Source organism: Corvus moneduloides, chromosome 11 (genome assembly GCF_009650955.1).
Source record: "Corvus moneduloides isolate bCorMon1 chromosome 11, bCorMon1.pri, whole genome shotgun sequence".
Taxonomy (NCBI): Eukaryota; Metazoa; Chordata; class Aves; order Passeriformes; family Corvidae; genus Corvus; species Corvus moneduloides.
This window is the reverse complement of record NC_045486.1, coordinates 6,113,835-6,128,166: the sequence shown is the minus strand read 5'-3', so window position 1 is coordinate 6,128,166 and position 14,332 is coordinate 6,113,835. Positions and strand designations below refer to the sequence as shown.

General features: G+C 41.3%; 1 protein-coding gene across 1 annotated transcript in view; it reads left to right on the top strand.

The window, feature by feature from the left end:
* Nucleotides 1-428: 428 nt before the first annotated feature.
* Nucleotides 429-14,332, top strand: part of TAFA1 (TAFA chemokine like family member 1) — a 224,614-nt gene continuing 210,710 nt past the window's right edge. Inside the window, exons 1-2 of the mRNA XM_032120931.1 lie at nt 429-1,258; nt 3,343-3,463. Of these exons, the coding sequence (XP_031976822.1) occupies nt 3,346-3,463 (118 nt within the window). The 5' untranslated portion in view covers nt 429-1,258; nt 3,343-3,345. The remainder of the gene's footprint in view (nt 1,259-3,342; nt 3,464-14,332) is intronic.

The window sequence follows — 14,332 nt, the reverse complement described above, 5'->3', positions numbered from 1 at the left end:
TCCTGAGCTCTTAAAATGGAAGTTTCTGTTTTGTCTCCAAGCCCTTTTTCTTTTGTAGGCAGACATAAGAGCTGTAATACCAAGTGAATGGTATGTACTAAGTCCATACAATGGCTCTTTAAAAAAAATAATTGCATATGGTACAAGAGGGAGAGGAAACCACTCCATTCCTGTAAATGGCTACTTAAAATATGGAGAATAAATAACTGTAATAAATAATCTGGCATAGCTGAGCTTCAGCATTTGGGAGTAAATCAGAGCTCTTTCCCCATTGTTCGCAGAGATGCCTTAGAAATGGAGTTGGAAGGAAAGATTCCACTCAGAGTTGTGGCAAGGTGTTGGAAAGCCCCTGGGAGCGTGTAGGAGTCTCCTGCTCTCCCGTGTGTCTTGTTACTCTTTCCCTGCACCACTCTTCCCTGTTCACAGGCATGTGATGCTCTCTGTGCAAGGGAAGAGACTCCCTTAAGTCTCGCTTTCCTCTCGTGAATAAGTGCCAGAACAACGCTGGGGAATAAAGGCTCTGCTGGCAGAACTAGCGAGTCCCCAGATCTCTCCTTGGCTGCCCAGCCCCTCGCCTCCCCCGGCGCTGCTCCCCTCCTGCCCATCCCTACCTGCCTCCCCTCCTGCCCATCCCTACCTGCCTCTCGCAGCCGGAGCGGCCGCTCCCCTGCGCGGTGCAGGCTCTGCTGCCGCTATTTAAATGCAGCTCCAGTCGCTGGCGAGCGCCGGGCTGGGGCTGGTGAGCGAGGGCTGTGTCGCTTTAAGGCACATGTGATACTCTCCCGAGCAGGGATGTGTTGAAATAGGCTCCGGCGCCTCCAGCATCCGAGAGCAGCGCTCGAACCGCCGCCTTCCTCGCCGGCCGTGCGGAGCCGGGGCTGCGCTGCCCGCACACGCGAGCTGCTCCTCGCCCTGAAGTGGCCTGGAAGCCGCAGATCGTCTCAAGATCGCTTCAAAGGGCTCGTCAAGCAGAAGGGGATACTCGGGAATGATTTAAAGGTGAAAATGAGAAGGTTTCCACCCCTCAAACCTTGGCCACTTTTCTGACGGCAGTCTGAGAGCTCAGATGACTTCTTTACTCTGGAAACAGGATTTGTAACGAAAAAAAAATTTTTTTTCCTACTTCCAATCCTGATAAAGAAGATTATTGGGAAGCTATAAAAGAAATCCCTTATTGTGATACAGATGGATTTAAAAAAGTATTAGATCTTTCCGATGAACACTACTAGAGCGCTCTGCTCTTGGTTGGATTACTCAGGTAAGGAGCTTCCTCAGGATTTAAGATTCAGAGAGCAGATCTGGAACTCAGACAATAAGTGGAAAATATTCACTGCTGTGTTTCTATACTAATGCTAAGATGATCTCTGGGTAAAACTGTGTATGTGACAGTTTGCTGACAAACAAGTGCATGAAGAAATGTTTGTTAGAAATGCTGTGTTTGAGCAAAGGTAGTTTGAAATAGTGCAGTTTGAGAGAGGATTTTATATTTAAAAGAAGCCCAAAAACTAATAATAAAGGCTGAGGGCATAAAGTAAGTCTGCTGTCCATGTGCTGAGAACATGATGCCGGAGGAAAGACACAGGAGCATTTAGCAGGTTGTGGAAGTTTGGCTTTGCTTCACTCTTTGACTGGGATTTTTAAAGTTCAGTTTAAATAACCTGAGTAGCTGAAATTCCCCTACGTGAGGTTCACCTTTCCCTTTGCCTTGTGGTATAAAAAGCACGGGAGCGCCAATTATGACAAGAAGGTGTTAATTCCTGAAGACACAGGAAGCCTCCTGGGAGCTCCCTGATCTGAGGGGTTTGAATCTATTTTGCAAGAGATAAATGGGTCTAAAAAGAGAGGAGAAAAAGTGCATTGTATACTGCAAAGCAAACAGTTGGAAATGAAATTAATTATACATCACGCAGTGCATTAAGAACTCAGTACAGAGAAAGGAAGAGCCTCATGCTGATCAAAATAATGTTTTGGTATTCTCTATTAATTTTACTTGTAAGTTTATGTGGTTCATTTCAACTAATTAGACTTAAAAAGCTTCCCAAAGACTGTGCTGCTTTAAAATCAGGGGGAAAATAGGTTTATATGCATATATTTTATTAGCATTGCATTCCACTATTTTAATATTGTTCATCTTCCTACTGTAGAAATCCCCTGGTATCACATACAGACTTTTTTTATTTTTTTTGTAAGGACATGATTTTTTCCATGTGAGAGATTTAATCTTTCAAAGTCTTTCTTGCTCTGTGAAAATGATGTTCAGCTGATTGGATTATTAGATAGCGAGCAGCACCCCATCATTGGCTGAGTGAGGAGAGTGCCTGAAGTTTGATTAATTTGGCCATCTGAAATGCAGCAGAAGGTGCTGTTAAGGGAACTGGACGATGTGTAGCGTAGCTGAGCCGTGCAAAACTCCTGATCCTTGCAGGCACTGAGAAAGAGCTGCTGAAGTTAACAAGTCAGAGGGAAATTTATCCAGTTAGTACAGCCATGAACACAAGTATGAAAAAACATAGTTGTCTACACTGGATGGCCAAGTGCACCAGCAGACAAAGAAATAGTTTTTCCTTTGCAAAGGGAATATTTTTTTAAAATTTTGACACAATCTGCTTTGTAAAAACATCAGATCTTCTACAGAACACATCTGAAATTCAGCCTGGCCATACTCCAGTCCTTGTACATGCACAGGTCGAACAAAAGGAAGCTGATTTCATCTGGGGATTAGAACATAATTCTGAGAAACAATTACTTTGGTAGACAGAAGCATGATTAATAATTAATGCTTGCAAAAGCAAAAAACCAAACAATGTACTGTTACCCTCTGGGTCAGTAATAGCCTTTTTAGTTTTGGAGATGAAGTATTTTGGCAATGTGTCTTGGATATCTGAGGATGTTTTGTGCCTTTTTACATTGTGTTTAAAGCAGCTCTGATACTGCCTGGACATCATGTTAGTTTTTTTCAGCTGGTGCTGTGATTTTTCTTTAAATTTAATTTATATTTTTAACTCCCCTGTAGATTCAGCTATGGATCAGTACGAGAAAATTTTCCAGCTTCTATTTATATTGTGGTTTTTTTAGTCCTCAGATTATTACAGTTTGATTTTTACCACTGAATTATTAAAGTTATCCAGGCTCCCATGTTGATGTCTCTTTACCTCAGCTGTCCTTTTTGGGCATGACCTTTGTTGTACAACAATTGTATCCTGCAGGGACGAATAATAATCAAAAGACATTTAGCAAAAGGAGTGAAAATGAAAAATATTAAAAATACTGTTGTAATGGAAGCTGACTGTTCTGTGTGCTGTAAGACATTGGATAATAATGTCTGTCTAATATTTTGTTTAGAGAATGGCAGTGGTCTCTGCAATGTCCTGGGTCCTGTATTTGTGGATAAGTGCCTGTGCAATGCTGCTCTGTCAGGGGTCCCTCCATCACACTTTCCAGCAGCATCACCTGCACAGACCAGGTAGGACTGAGCTCAGCTCTGGGCTAGCAGGCTCTCTGCCTGTGCTCGTGTCTGTCTTGATAAATGATTGACTAATCAAAATTCTTTTTTCATTTAAGTTTTATGAGTTGCTTGCCTTTGTATTGCACAGCATCTGTTTTTTGGTGAGTCTAATGTGTGTTGTGCTTTGCCAATCCAATATGGGAATAGTCATCCTTTAATGTCATTTTCTAACAATTTCCCAACAGAAGAATCCCGTTTTGGGTAATGGTTCAGTTTCTGTGTCCTTGTTTCTCTCTCCCCTTCTCCCCATTTGGTGAAGTTCTGGAATGGCTGTAGAACTTGGACACTGTGACAGCACAGGTTTGGAGAACTTTGTACTTATCTGACCCAAACTGGGTTCAGGTTTGTTCCTTAAACCACCAGCACCAAATCTCCTTCAGTCACCCGCGTGTGCTGGAGGTCAGGTGTTTGCCTTGGAATAAGGGAGACACACTTATTCTGAGGTTCTCAAGTTTACCTCTGAAAATTGATGGGGCTGCAAAAGTGCGGCCCAGAGGAGAATTTGGGGCTGGGAATAGAATGAATAGAGTGCAATGCCTGTAAAGGCAGAGTCAGTCCCACAGGTTAGCAGTGGAGAACACAGCTCCCTTGGACTGCTGGATCTGCAGGGACAGCACAGCCGTGGGTTTTCATTGTGTTTTTATTAATAGAAATGGATCACACAACTTCTTCAACTTCTAATTGTACTTTGAAGAATGTGCTATGCTAAAAATTGAGGTGTTGACATATCCTAGCAGAATATTTTCATCTGGTTAAAATTGGTTGGGCCAAGAATGTCACTTAATGAATTTGAATCCAAAGAAAAGGTGGGAGAGGCTTTGAGAGTTGTAGTAATGAAAGATGGAAAATGTTAACTCACAGAGATGAGTCATTTTACAATGTGGCAATTAATATTTTAATATTTTTTGATCAAATTACATCCCTTCATAGACAGATGGTCTTGAACACAGGTCTTTAGCAACTTCAAAACTCAAAGTTTTCCCAAGTACATTTCTTGCCCAGAAGTCACAGGTGTGGGTATTGTCTTGGTTTCTTGTAATAAAACATACATGGTATAGAGGAATAAACCAAAATCCTTGCTAGGCCGGGTCTCAGTGCCCATGTTAGAGCATCAGGTTGACCAAGGGTGTTACCTTTACCACCTGGCACTGGAAGTTTGGGAGTGCTTGAAGTTTGACGGGTGAGGGACTTATTTGGGACTTGCAGAGATTTATTACAATGCAATCATCAGTAATGCTGCTGGTTATTTGAGTGTGTCCCTAGTGAAGGAAATGGGAAAAACCAGCCCAGCTAAACAGATATGTAAAAGGAAAATGTAATATCATTTTATGGATTCAGTTGAAACAAGTGACATTATGAGAAAAAATGAGAGCTGGGCAGATCCAGAGCTCTGCAACATTTGCCTAAGCTTGAAAAATCACCTTTTTTATGAAGCAAGAACAGCAAGACACTGAATGCATACCAAATGTTGGAGAAATGTGAAAAATGACAAAATCTTTCACTCAGAGATGTGCTACAGATAGAGTGAAGGTTTTACAGCTGCCTCATCACCTACTTAGAAGCAGCCAAGCTTTCCCTCCTGCGAGCCTGGCTCAGGCAGCTTCTCTGCACCCTATGTGAATAAGATTGATGGTGTTCTGATCCCAGGCAGCCAATTTCAGTCTCTCAAGAAATAATCCACTACATGACAGATGAGTGGAATTTGACATGATGTTCACCTCGAATTCAGATTGTGCTGCACCTGGGAAGTACCAGCCAGTGAGTGTCCTTTTGGGAAACTGTTAGATATTTTGGACAATTTCTGCTGTCACAACAGAAAATCAAGACAGTAGTTTTTTTCATAAGGCCATGAATTTGCAGTCTGTCAACTGAATGTGAAAGGTTGTACATAAAAGGGATGGAAATATGTTAACTAGCAAACTGAGTGATTTTAATGTATTCAACCGCAGTCCCTGAGCACACTCTATTTTTCATATTTATATTATTAGGAATGCATAGTTTACTTTTAGTTAGAAACTCTGTAAGTAAGATTAAAATGTTCAGCCAAATAAAAGTGAATAACAAATGGGTGCAGATGAGCCAAGGCATAATTTCAGTAATTTAATATTTGGTATATGATATTTTAACTTACTGAATCATGACAAATATAGCTGTAATCAATAGCATGCTCAGCATACCTTTTCTTTCAGTTTGTGATCTTCCACAGATAATGAGGTGCTCTAAAATAAGAGAATTTGAGCAGTTCAGCTCCATCATGGGGCCACTTTGGTTACAAGATAATTAAAAAGGCAGGTTCCACCCCATTTTGTGATTCTCATGCTTGATGAATAGAAGAGTGTCACTGAGCACAGGAAGGTGCAGGTAAAAGATAAAATCCTCTTGGAGTGTATTTAGCATAATAAACTTGAACTGAACACAGTGGATTAGCACAGTGAATATATCCATCTGGACTACTGCAGTTAATCCAGTTTTGAAACCCTGGAAATCAAGGGCAATATATAAGAAGGTTAGTTTATCATCAGAGATTTCTGAGCTTGATCTTTTTCTTCCCCCCCTAAACTTTCTTAGGCTAGTATCTAAATGGGCTGAAATAGATTTGTACACACTGTGCAATCACAAAAACTTAAAGCCTCTTTTCAGTGCAGTATAATTTTTCATTTTTATAATTCAGTACTTCTTTATTCAGTTAGATGACTTAGCAGAAGGTATGAACCTGGAAACAAACATGATAAACTGCTCTACATGACAGTATTTGTGATTGACTGTAGCTTTATTTTCTGTGAAATGTTGGCAGGTGTGCACAGGTAGTAAGGCCATAGTAAATACTGCTTGCTTATAAGATGAATGATGCTGAATTATTTGTGCCTGTTCATTATTTCTTTCTTGTCTCATTAACACGGTGAGAAGTTTGAGTGCTGCTCTTTAGTGCCCTTGGGTATTGGTGCCGGTTCCTTTTGACTTGGATAGATCAGGAGGAGACCTTGGAGTAAACCTGCAGAACCCCATTGCAGTGTAATTCCCCTTAGGCAGTACTCACGGCTTTCTGCAGGGTTTTTTATGACTATATTTCATTTTCATGAAAATCATGTTAGGCAAAGGATGTGTGAAAGCATTCACAGGAAATAACTTTATGTGGAAACAAATCTCCATCTTTGCAAGCTTGTCATTTCTGTGTGATTTAAGAAGAAACAGTGGTAATGAAAAGAATCCCACACTGGTTGTTCTAGTCTCTAAGACACACGCAGTTGTAGGGCTGTGGAATTGGCCTGAGGGGTTAGAGTGGACATGTGATTTGCAGAGTTATCTGAGTGCCTGTGATAGTTCATTGATCATCTGATTGACAGGATTGACCCTCCCAGCAGTAGGAAATAGATGCTGGCATTTGGTGACACAAGAAGATATTAGCCAAGTACAGGATTCAAGTTAAAAAAAAAAAAAAGGCATCCATCACCCTTTCAATCATGCAATTCTTTGCAAAATTTTGACTTTGTTCCATAACAAGGTATTGAATCTGTCAGCTGATCATAGATGACAACACTGGCCATGTGTTACTTGGAGGACACAGGATTCACCTGTAAGTTTGTGCAAATGAATTAGGTGCACATCAAGTTAGTGTTGTGTGCAGTGTAAAGATGTAAGGTAGACACAAGCCGAAAAATGTACCCACTGTAGCACTGCTGACATTTGCAAATATGCTAATTAAAAATAGGCCTGTTCAGAGGAAGAAATCATGGACTGAATCAAGGCTGGAATTTTACGATGCTAAAACATGAAGTACCTTTTATTGTGACAGTAGTTAATGATGTGCTTATTAAAAATCTTCTCAAGAAGTAATTCTCTGTACTTCATATTATGAGATGGAAAAATCAGTCTCAAAGCAATTCTGCACCAACTAACAAGGAACATCAACCTAAGGATGCTCTGAGCATGTTTCTCAGTAGACAGCGTTTTGCAGAAACTGGAGTTTGTAGCTGTGAGCAAAAAAATGTCTTAGTTCTGATCTTGGCCTGCCCACTGATTTTTTTGTAGCCTTGGGGTAAACCGCATATTTTCACATTTCAAAAGGTCTACTATTTTCATATGTCCCATATATGTGGCTATTCAGTTCAAAACATACAGGGTTTTGAATCTAATTCCTCAGGAAAGTGTAAATAAAATGTGTCTCTACTTTGTACAACTGTTGAGATTTGGAAGGTGAATTCAACAGGATTTTTGCTCTTGGTGTTGACAGAAGCAAGTGTGGCATTAGGTAGCTAATATATAAAAGTTTCTATGATTAGCAAGAATTGTGTTTCATTAATCACATGGTGGGAATGCAAACTGTTGCCTTCAGTATACGATGTTCAAATTGCCAGGCAGGAATACAGCCAGCCACGGCCATGAAAGGTGACAACTAATGTTCCTTGCTGTGTTAGTTAAAATGAGCAAATTTTTAAGTTCTATGGTCTGATTCAGTTTTCATTTACACCAGAAAATGCACAGAAAGCACCACAGTGCCCTAGTTTGTTCACAATCCGAAAATCCTGCTCATAACGAGCTGTTCCAGTCACTCACTGGAAAGATCTCCCTTGTGATACCTTTGTTATACACACCTGGCCTTCACAGGCTGCTCTTGAAAATGGGAAATTACCAACTGCTAAGTGAAGAAATCCAGGTTGTAAGTACCTCCTGGTCACACACAAAATACATTTGGATGTACATGGACATGTATTTTGTTTAGGAAGAGAACTGATGTGACAAAATCAACACTTAAGGATGAGGTAGGGTTTCTAGCAGCATGATGGCAACGAACTGCCTGCTGTGCTTGTGTGATGTGCTTGTTTACAGCAGCAGACTTGACCAGAAGTATTGCACTCTGTGATTTTGATTTTTGGATTGTTTTGGGTTTTTTTCTGAAACATCAAACCTCTGAAAAAACCCATCATGGTTCCAGGGTGTGCTTGCAGATGGGGCTAGCCATGGGCGTTTTGGGGGTCTGTAAGCTGTTGCCTGAGACACAGGGAAGTATGGGGGAAAGGACAGGTTGGCATTGCCAGGCATCAGCTGGTCCTCACTGGCTGGTTGGTGGCAGAAGAAGGGCAGCTGGGATCCTCACAGCTTGGTGCAGATAGAGGAAAGCTGTCACCAGTCACACTGCTGAATGTGATGCCTTGTTACTTCTGATCCAGGGAGATGGAGCAACCTGAGGGCGAGCAGGTGTTGCAGCTCGAAGGACAATGAAGAGCAGCTTGGCCAAGGTGTGCAGTGGGGCCCTGAGCAGCCCACGGCGCCCAGTGAGGCTCCCCAGGAGCTGCTGGAAAGCGTGGCTGCATTCCCTGTGAATGCACTCCTGTGGTCACCCTCACTGCGCACCTTGTGCAAAAGAGCAATGGTGGAGTGCTCAGAGAGAGCAATGGGATGATGCCTCCTGGGTGTGCTTTGCACTGGCACTGGCTGTGTTCTGGTTTAGTCCCCCTGCTCTGTCCTTCCCCCTGGCCATGCTCCCGTCCCCATCCTGAGCCACTTCAGCTCTCCCTCAGGCCTCTCTGCAGGCAGACACTCGGGTAGGTGCAGAGCAAATCCCTCTTGGCACGGCAGGAGCTGCCCTGGGGAAGGAGGGACCAAAAAGCACCTCTTGCTGTGCTGGCCCCGGCAGCATCTTCTGCTCCCACACCGTGCGCTGAGCCTCCCTCTCCAAGTGCAGCCTTGGGGCCCTGGTGAGTCATGCAGGGACCTTTCAGTGCACAGCACTATTTGTATCTTGCTGTCACGGCATTAAAGACTGTGAGAATTCATACTGTGGTGGTTAAGTCCCAAGGAAAATTTGGCACCTGCAAATATAAAGCCCAAAGGCAAGCTACATTGCTCTGCACTGAAGTATTTCTGCTGATAACATCAGAAACATGCCTTTAATGATTAGCCTGCTTTAGTCCAAAGCTCATTTATATTTTAAAAGGTAATATTCAAGGGCATTGCTTCATAAGATTGATGTGTTTTCTCCCATAAGTTTGATATTATTTTATCCTGTACTGTCTGTAATCTTTGTATTTCCCTCTGAATGTTTTCCTTTCCACTCTATGAAACCAACCTTTGCTGCAAGCAAGATTTTTTTCCTGGTGGAACTCAATATTTTTTGCTGCTTTCAGATGCCCTATACAGAAGAGTTTTCTCCAGCTGAACTTATTCTTTTGCATGGGAGTGATGTTGAAGCTTTCTGTTCATCATGCCCTGGGTAGGGACCACGAGGACTTCAGCACAGTTGGAGTCTAAATTTATGAGACTCAGCCAGTGATGCACAATGGGGAATCGGGGGTGTAAATTAAGCTGAATGAAGTTACAAAGCCCAATGTTTCTGTGACTCATATTTCTACGCTCTATTTAGATTGGTTTTTGACATCTCTCTCTTGCCTTCTGTATTTCTTTTGGAATAGCAGTTTTCCCCTTTTCCTTCACAGTGGGTAAAAAAACCACTCCTGCCCTTCTTGAAGGGTCACTTCAGTGGCAGCAGGGTGCAGGATCACTGTTGCCATTGTGATAATCAATAACTGTGTCCTAGTATTCCAGTGTAATCCTTAGTTTGAGAAAACAGCTTGACTTGGGAACTGAATTGATGGCAGGAATGGAGGATTTTGCTAGTTTTTGGATGATGCCAAAGTGATTCCTTGAGAACCACCAAGTGAAGTGCAGTACATAAATAATCTGTTGTCTGGGATGGGTGCCCTCGTTGTGGTGCTGTGTCTCTTGAGTTATGAGTAACTCAGTGAATAACCTGCTCTCCATGAGCAGCTCCCACCCAGCCACAAGTGCTGGGAGATTTTTGGAATTGGGCACAAAAATTTCTTCCATAAGCAGTTAAGTTTTATTTGTATATGGTGTACCTTAACTCTTACTAAATGAATAGGCCACTAAAAACCAGCTTAAACAGTGATCCTTGTCTCTTGATTATCAGGAGAGCTGTTGGTTTAAATTAAAGAATGCTTTTAATCCATCCTCATGCATGATCCAAAGCTCCTACTGGATTAATTTAGTTTTCTGTAGTTGACAAATCTCAATCAAGAGCCTTCATTGTGAACCTACTAAAACACAGCAAGCAAAATACACTTTCAATTAAATTGTGACCAAGTGAAAGTTATATCTGTGGAGAACTGGATAAGAAGACTCCTGTGAATGTACATATCAGTTTGTTGGAAAGTGGGAAACCTGGGACTGTGATTTTTCTGTGTTGTGAATAATGTCAGCAACCAAAGGCTCTGCAGATCAGCCTGGGTGCAGGCAAGAGCCTCAGGATCTAAACTGCACACTCTGATAAACCTTTATTTTTACTGTCCTCATTAATGCTCTCCAAAACTGCTGCTAAATATCTCTGGCAAGCAAGGCTTCAGTGCAATTGTACTGTGGTGTTCAGGATTTATTAATTATAATCTTTTCTTGCAGAGTCTATTTATATTTGATCATGACATTAATTGGTTGCCAAAACAAACTAGAGTTAATGGTGTTTAATTAAGTGGTTGAGAGCAAGCAAGGACATTTTATTTGGAAAATTGGTTTCATTGATTTATATGTTTGTTTCTTAAAAGAACATGCAGAAATGAAGGGAACCTATTGGTTAGCACGTTTTCCTACGTGCTGCCCAGGAATCACAATAACACAGTGGTGACTTTGAACACGTTCAGGAGTTTAAAAGTACCTGTAGTTCTTATATTTGCCTATACAAACACATTAAGAAGTAAGTGTTCACATTCTGAGCCATTCTGGATTTAAATAAACCTAAAACCAGACAGAAATTAGGTCAAATAACACTGAAACCATGAGTAAGGTAATGTTCAGAACACTGCCTTTTGAAAAACACATTTCAGGGAAGAACTTTGCTTCATTTCTGGACTGGCTAAAGGTGCTGAGGATAGAGAAGGTGTGGTAAAACACACTGAAATATGACTAGATAGGTTTTTCCTGTAATTATATTCATAAAACCCTCAATTATTGTTTTTTTATGGTGTAGTAATTCCTATGTTTTCTATCATGTGTTTAAAAATTGGCTAATTTTACAGTTCAGAAACTTCTGAACACCAGCCTATCTCATGTTTTAAAGACAAAATTGAAACTGAGTAGGAAATTCTGAGGACTTATTATTTGGGAGTTTGGGCTGGTCTTAGGAATCAATTTTCTAAGTTGAAACTTTAAAAATTATTTACGTATCCTCGTGCCTTCTTTATTTCTGCCTTGATATTCCTCTTTGGGGAAAAAATTGTCTGCATAGATATCAGCAGTTACCCAAAACAAGCCATCATCCTGATAGAGGCATAAATCCTGTCTGGAAGCATAAATTCAGATCTGCCACTGGCTGCCTTTTTCAAGACCTCAGAGAGTTCAAATTCAATACCAATGTGAACATGAGGAGGGTCTTGTGTGTCCTTCTGGCCAGTACCAGCTCTTGTTTTGGTTTAGAGCAACATTGGAATGAAAGGAGGTCTGGTGTTTCCAGAAGTTGCCCTTTTTAATACAAGGATACACCTTTTATTAAACAGCAGAGATCTGGGGAAAAATCTTGCCTAAATCATAAGCTGTCACAGCTAAACTAACACTATTTACTGTGACTTTCGTTGACTCATTGAGTTCCTCTTTTTGGTTACTTGCATGGAGTGCTTTCCAATCTGGGTGGTCAGTCAGCCAGAAGTCACTACTGTGTTAAACAAAAAAACCCAAAGGGATGAGTTGAAGCTAACAGAGGTTTTTGGGTTCGTAATTGTTTTCAGTGTGCTGGGGCAGGATCTGACAGGCAATGACTGTCTAAGCCAGCTCCCACATCTGTAGTATAATTATTTCTGTAGTAATATCTTTTTGTGAGGCTTTAAAATGCAGCAATTTTTTTCCCTCCAGGTAATTAGAAACTGTCTTTCCTCAGCTGAAATCTCAATGCTTTCTCCATCAAGTCAGCTGCCTGGGTGGTGTTTATCCTAACCTTGTTTTGAATTTCTCCAACAAATAGATGACTCCTTTAGTTCTAATTTAGTTTCTCTTGGTATTTCTATTATCTCTTTCTAGTTGGCAGGCAAGGAAATCAGATGTGCATCAAATGAAACCATTTGTCATGGATTAGTGCATGCAAATGCCTTGATAACAGCAGTAGACAAAAGCTGTGAGTGTCTGAACACTGACTTAGGAAGGCAAAATTAACAAGGCCAAAGCAGCACTGGTAGCTGTCCCTAAATGAGATTATTCAATGCCTAAGAGCAAGGCAATGCTTCCGTCCTTTCCCTTGACATTTGTCCTCTACTGAAGTCTTAAGACTTTGGGGAAATTCACAGTGAAGCCTGTGAAGTGGGGAAGTGTCCCTGGCAGCTGCTGGCTTTCCCAGGACTACAGACCCATAAGGACCCTCCCTCTATCCCTTAAAACCCATCTGTATCCCCAGCAGAGGCGGAGGATGGGGCTCACATGTGGGCAAAAACAGAGAAAAAAACATTAATGGTCCTCCAGTGCTGTGTATCCCCATTTGCCACAGCTCAACGGGAGTCAGGAGAGCTGCCAGGCAGGACACAGTGAATTCTGTTGAGGTTGAATGTATCCTCCTCAATGACTTATTTGGAAGTATTTTGCATTTCCTTCTTTCCCTGAGGGCAGAATTGTGTAATTGTTCAATGCTGATTCCCACTGTTGATAACACACTGAATCAAATAAGTTGGCAGTGGTTATTAGATATTTATCTCATGCTTGTCATGGTTACTCCAGTTCTGTTATGAGCCTGGTTGGTCTCTTTTGAGTCCTGAAAGGTAAATGTGAGCACTGGAGTTGCCCACTCCAAGGATGGTGGGAGGAAGAGCTGAAACACAGTTGTAGGAAGGGGAATTTTGAGATGCCCCACTGGGAGCTGGCTGTGGGCATGAGCATCTAGGGCACATTGTCTTTCTAACCCTCCAAAACCACCACTGGGAGATCACCAGACACAGAGGCTGTCATTTAGTCCACAAAGTAAACAGATTACCTGTTGTTCTCTGTGTGTTTTTATCCTGTTTCAATCTCTATTTTCCCTCTCCCTCTAAACCAGTTTCCTTTATTTTCTCTAAATCCTCCTTTATGTAAGCTCTTATGGCTCTCACTTTTGGAAAAGGCTTTCTGAACTTCCTCCTCATAGTCAATGCACCTTGATGTCTTGTTTGAGCTACAAAATTTCATTTGATTTCATCCCAATTTGAACACCAGCAATATCTTAATAAACAGACAGTTCTATTTAGAAAGCATCATAATGAAGCTATTTGATCAAAAAACTTGAAATGCTAGAAAGAATTTGCTACTTCCTGCTATTGGTACCATAGATTAAGTGTTTTCTAAGAAAAACTGGGAAAAATATAAATCATAACCTCTTCTACCCATAGGAAAAATGATTTCTGTTGATCAGAATCTTCCAATGGGGAAGATTTCGTAGTGGTTTCTGGTGTCTACACACCCCACATGTGTTTTGATTGGTGCTGTACTTCCTCCAAGCAGTGTGGTATCGAGCAGTTCTTTGTACCAGTCAATCCTCTGAGGTTCAGGTTATGCAAGTCCCCCCTAAACCCTGTTCTTAGGTGAAATGAATTATTTCTTATGTTCCTTTTTTGTTTATTTAGCCTATCAAAGGAAAAAGGGTAATCTATAGTGTCTAGAGATGGAAACAGCTACAAAGCAGAATCACATTTATACTGTACATTTATATAGTCCTTCTGATGAGGATTGTGTGTCTTTAGTATGCTGCTCCCTACATCTGTGCTCTTTAACAGGTGGGAAGAGATTATCCCTTAGTCCTGACAGAATATATGAATCAAAATCTGTAGGGGAAATTCATGCAGAGTTTAGAATGTAAACTTGCTT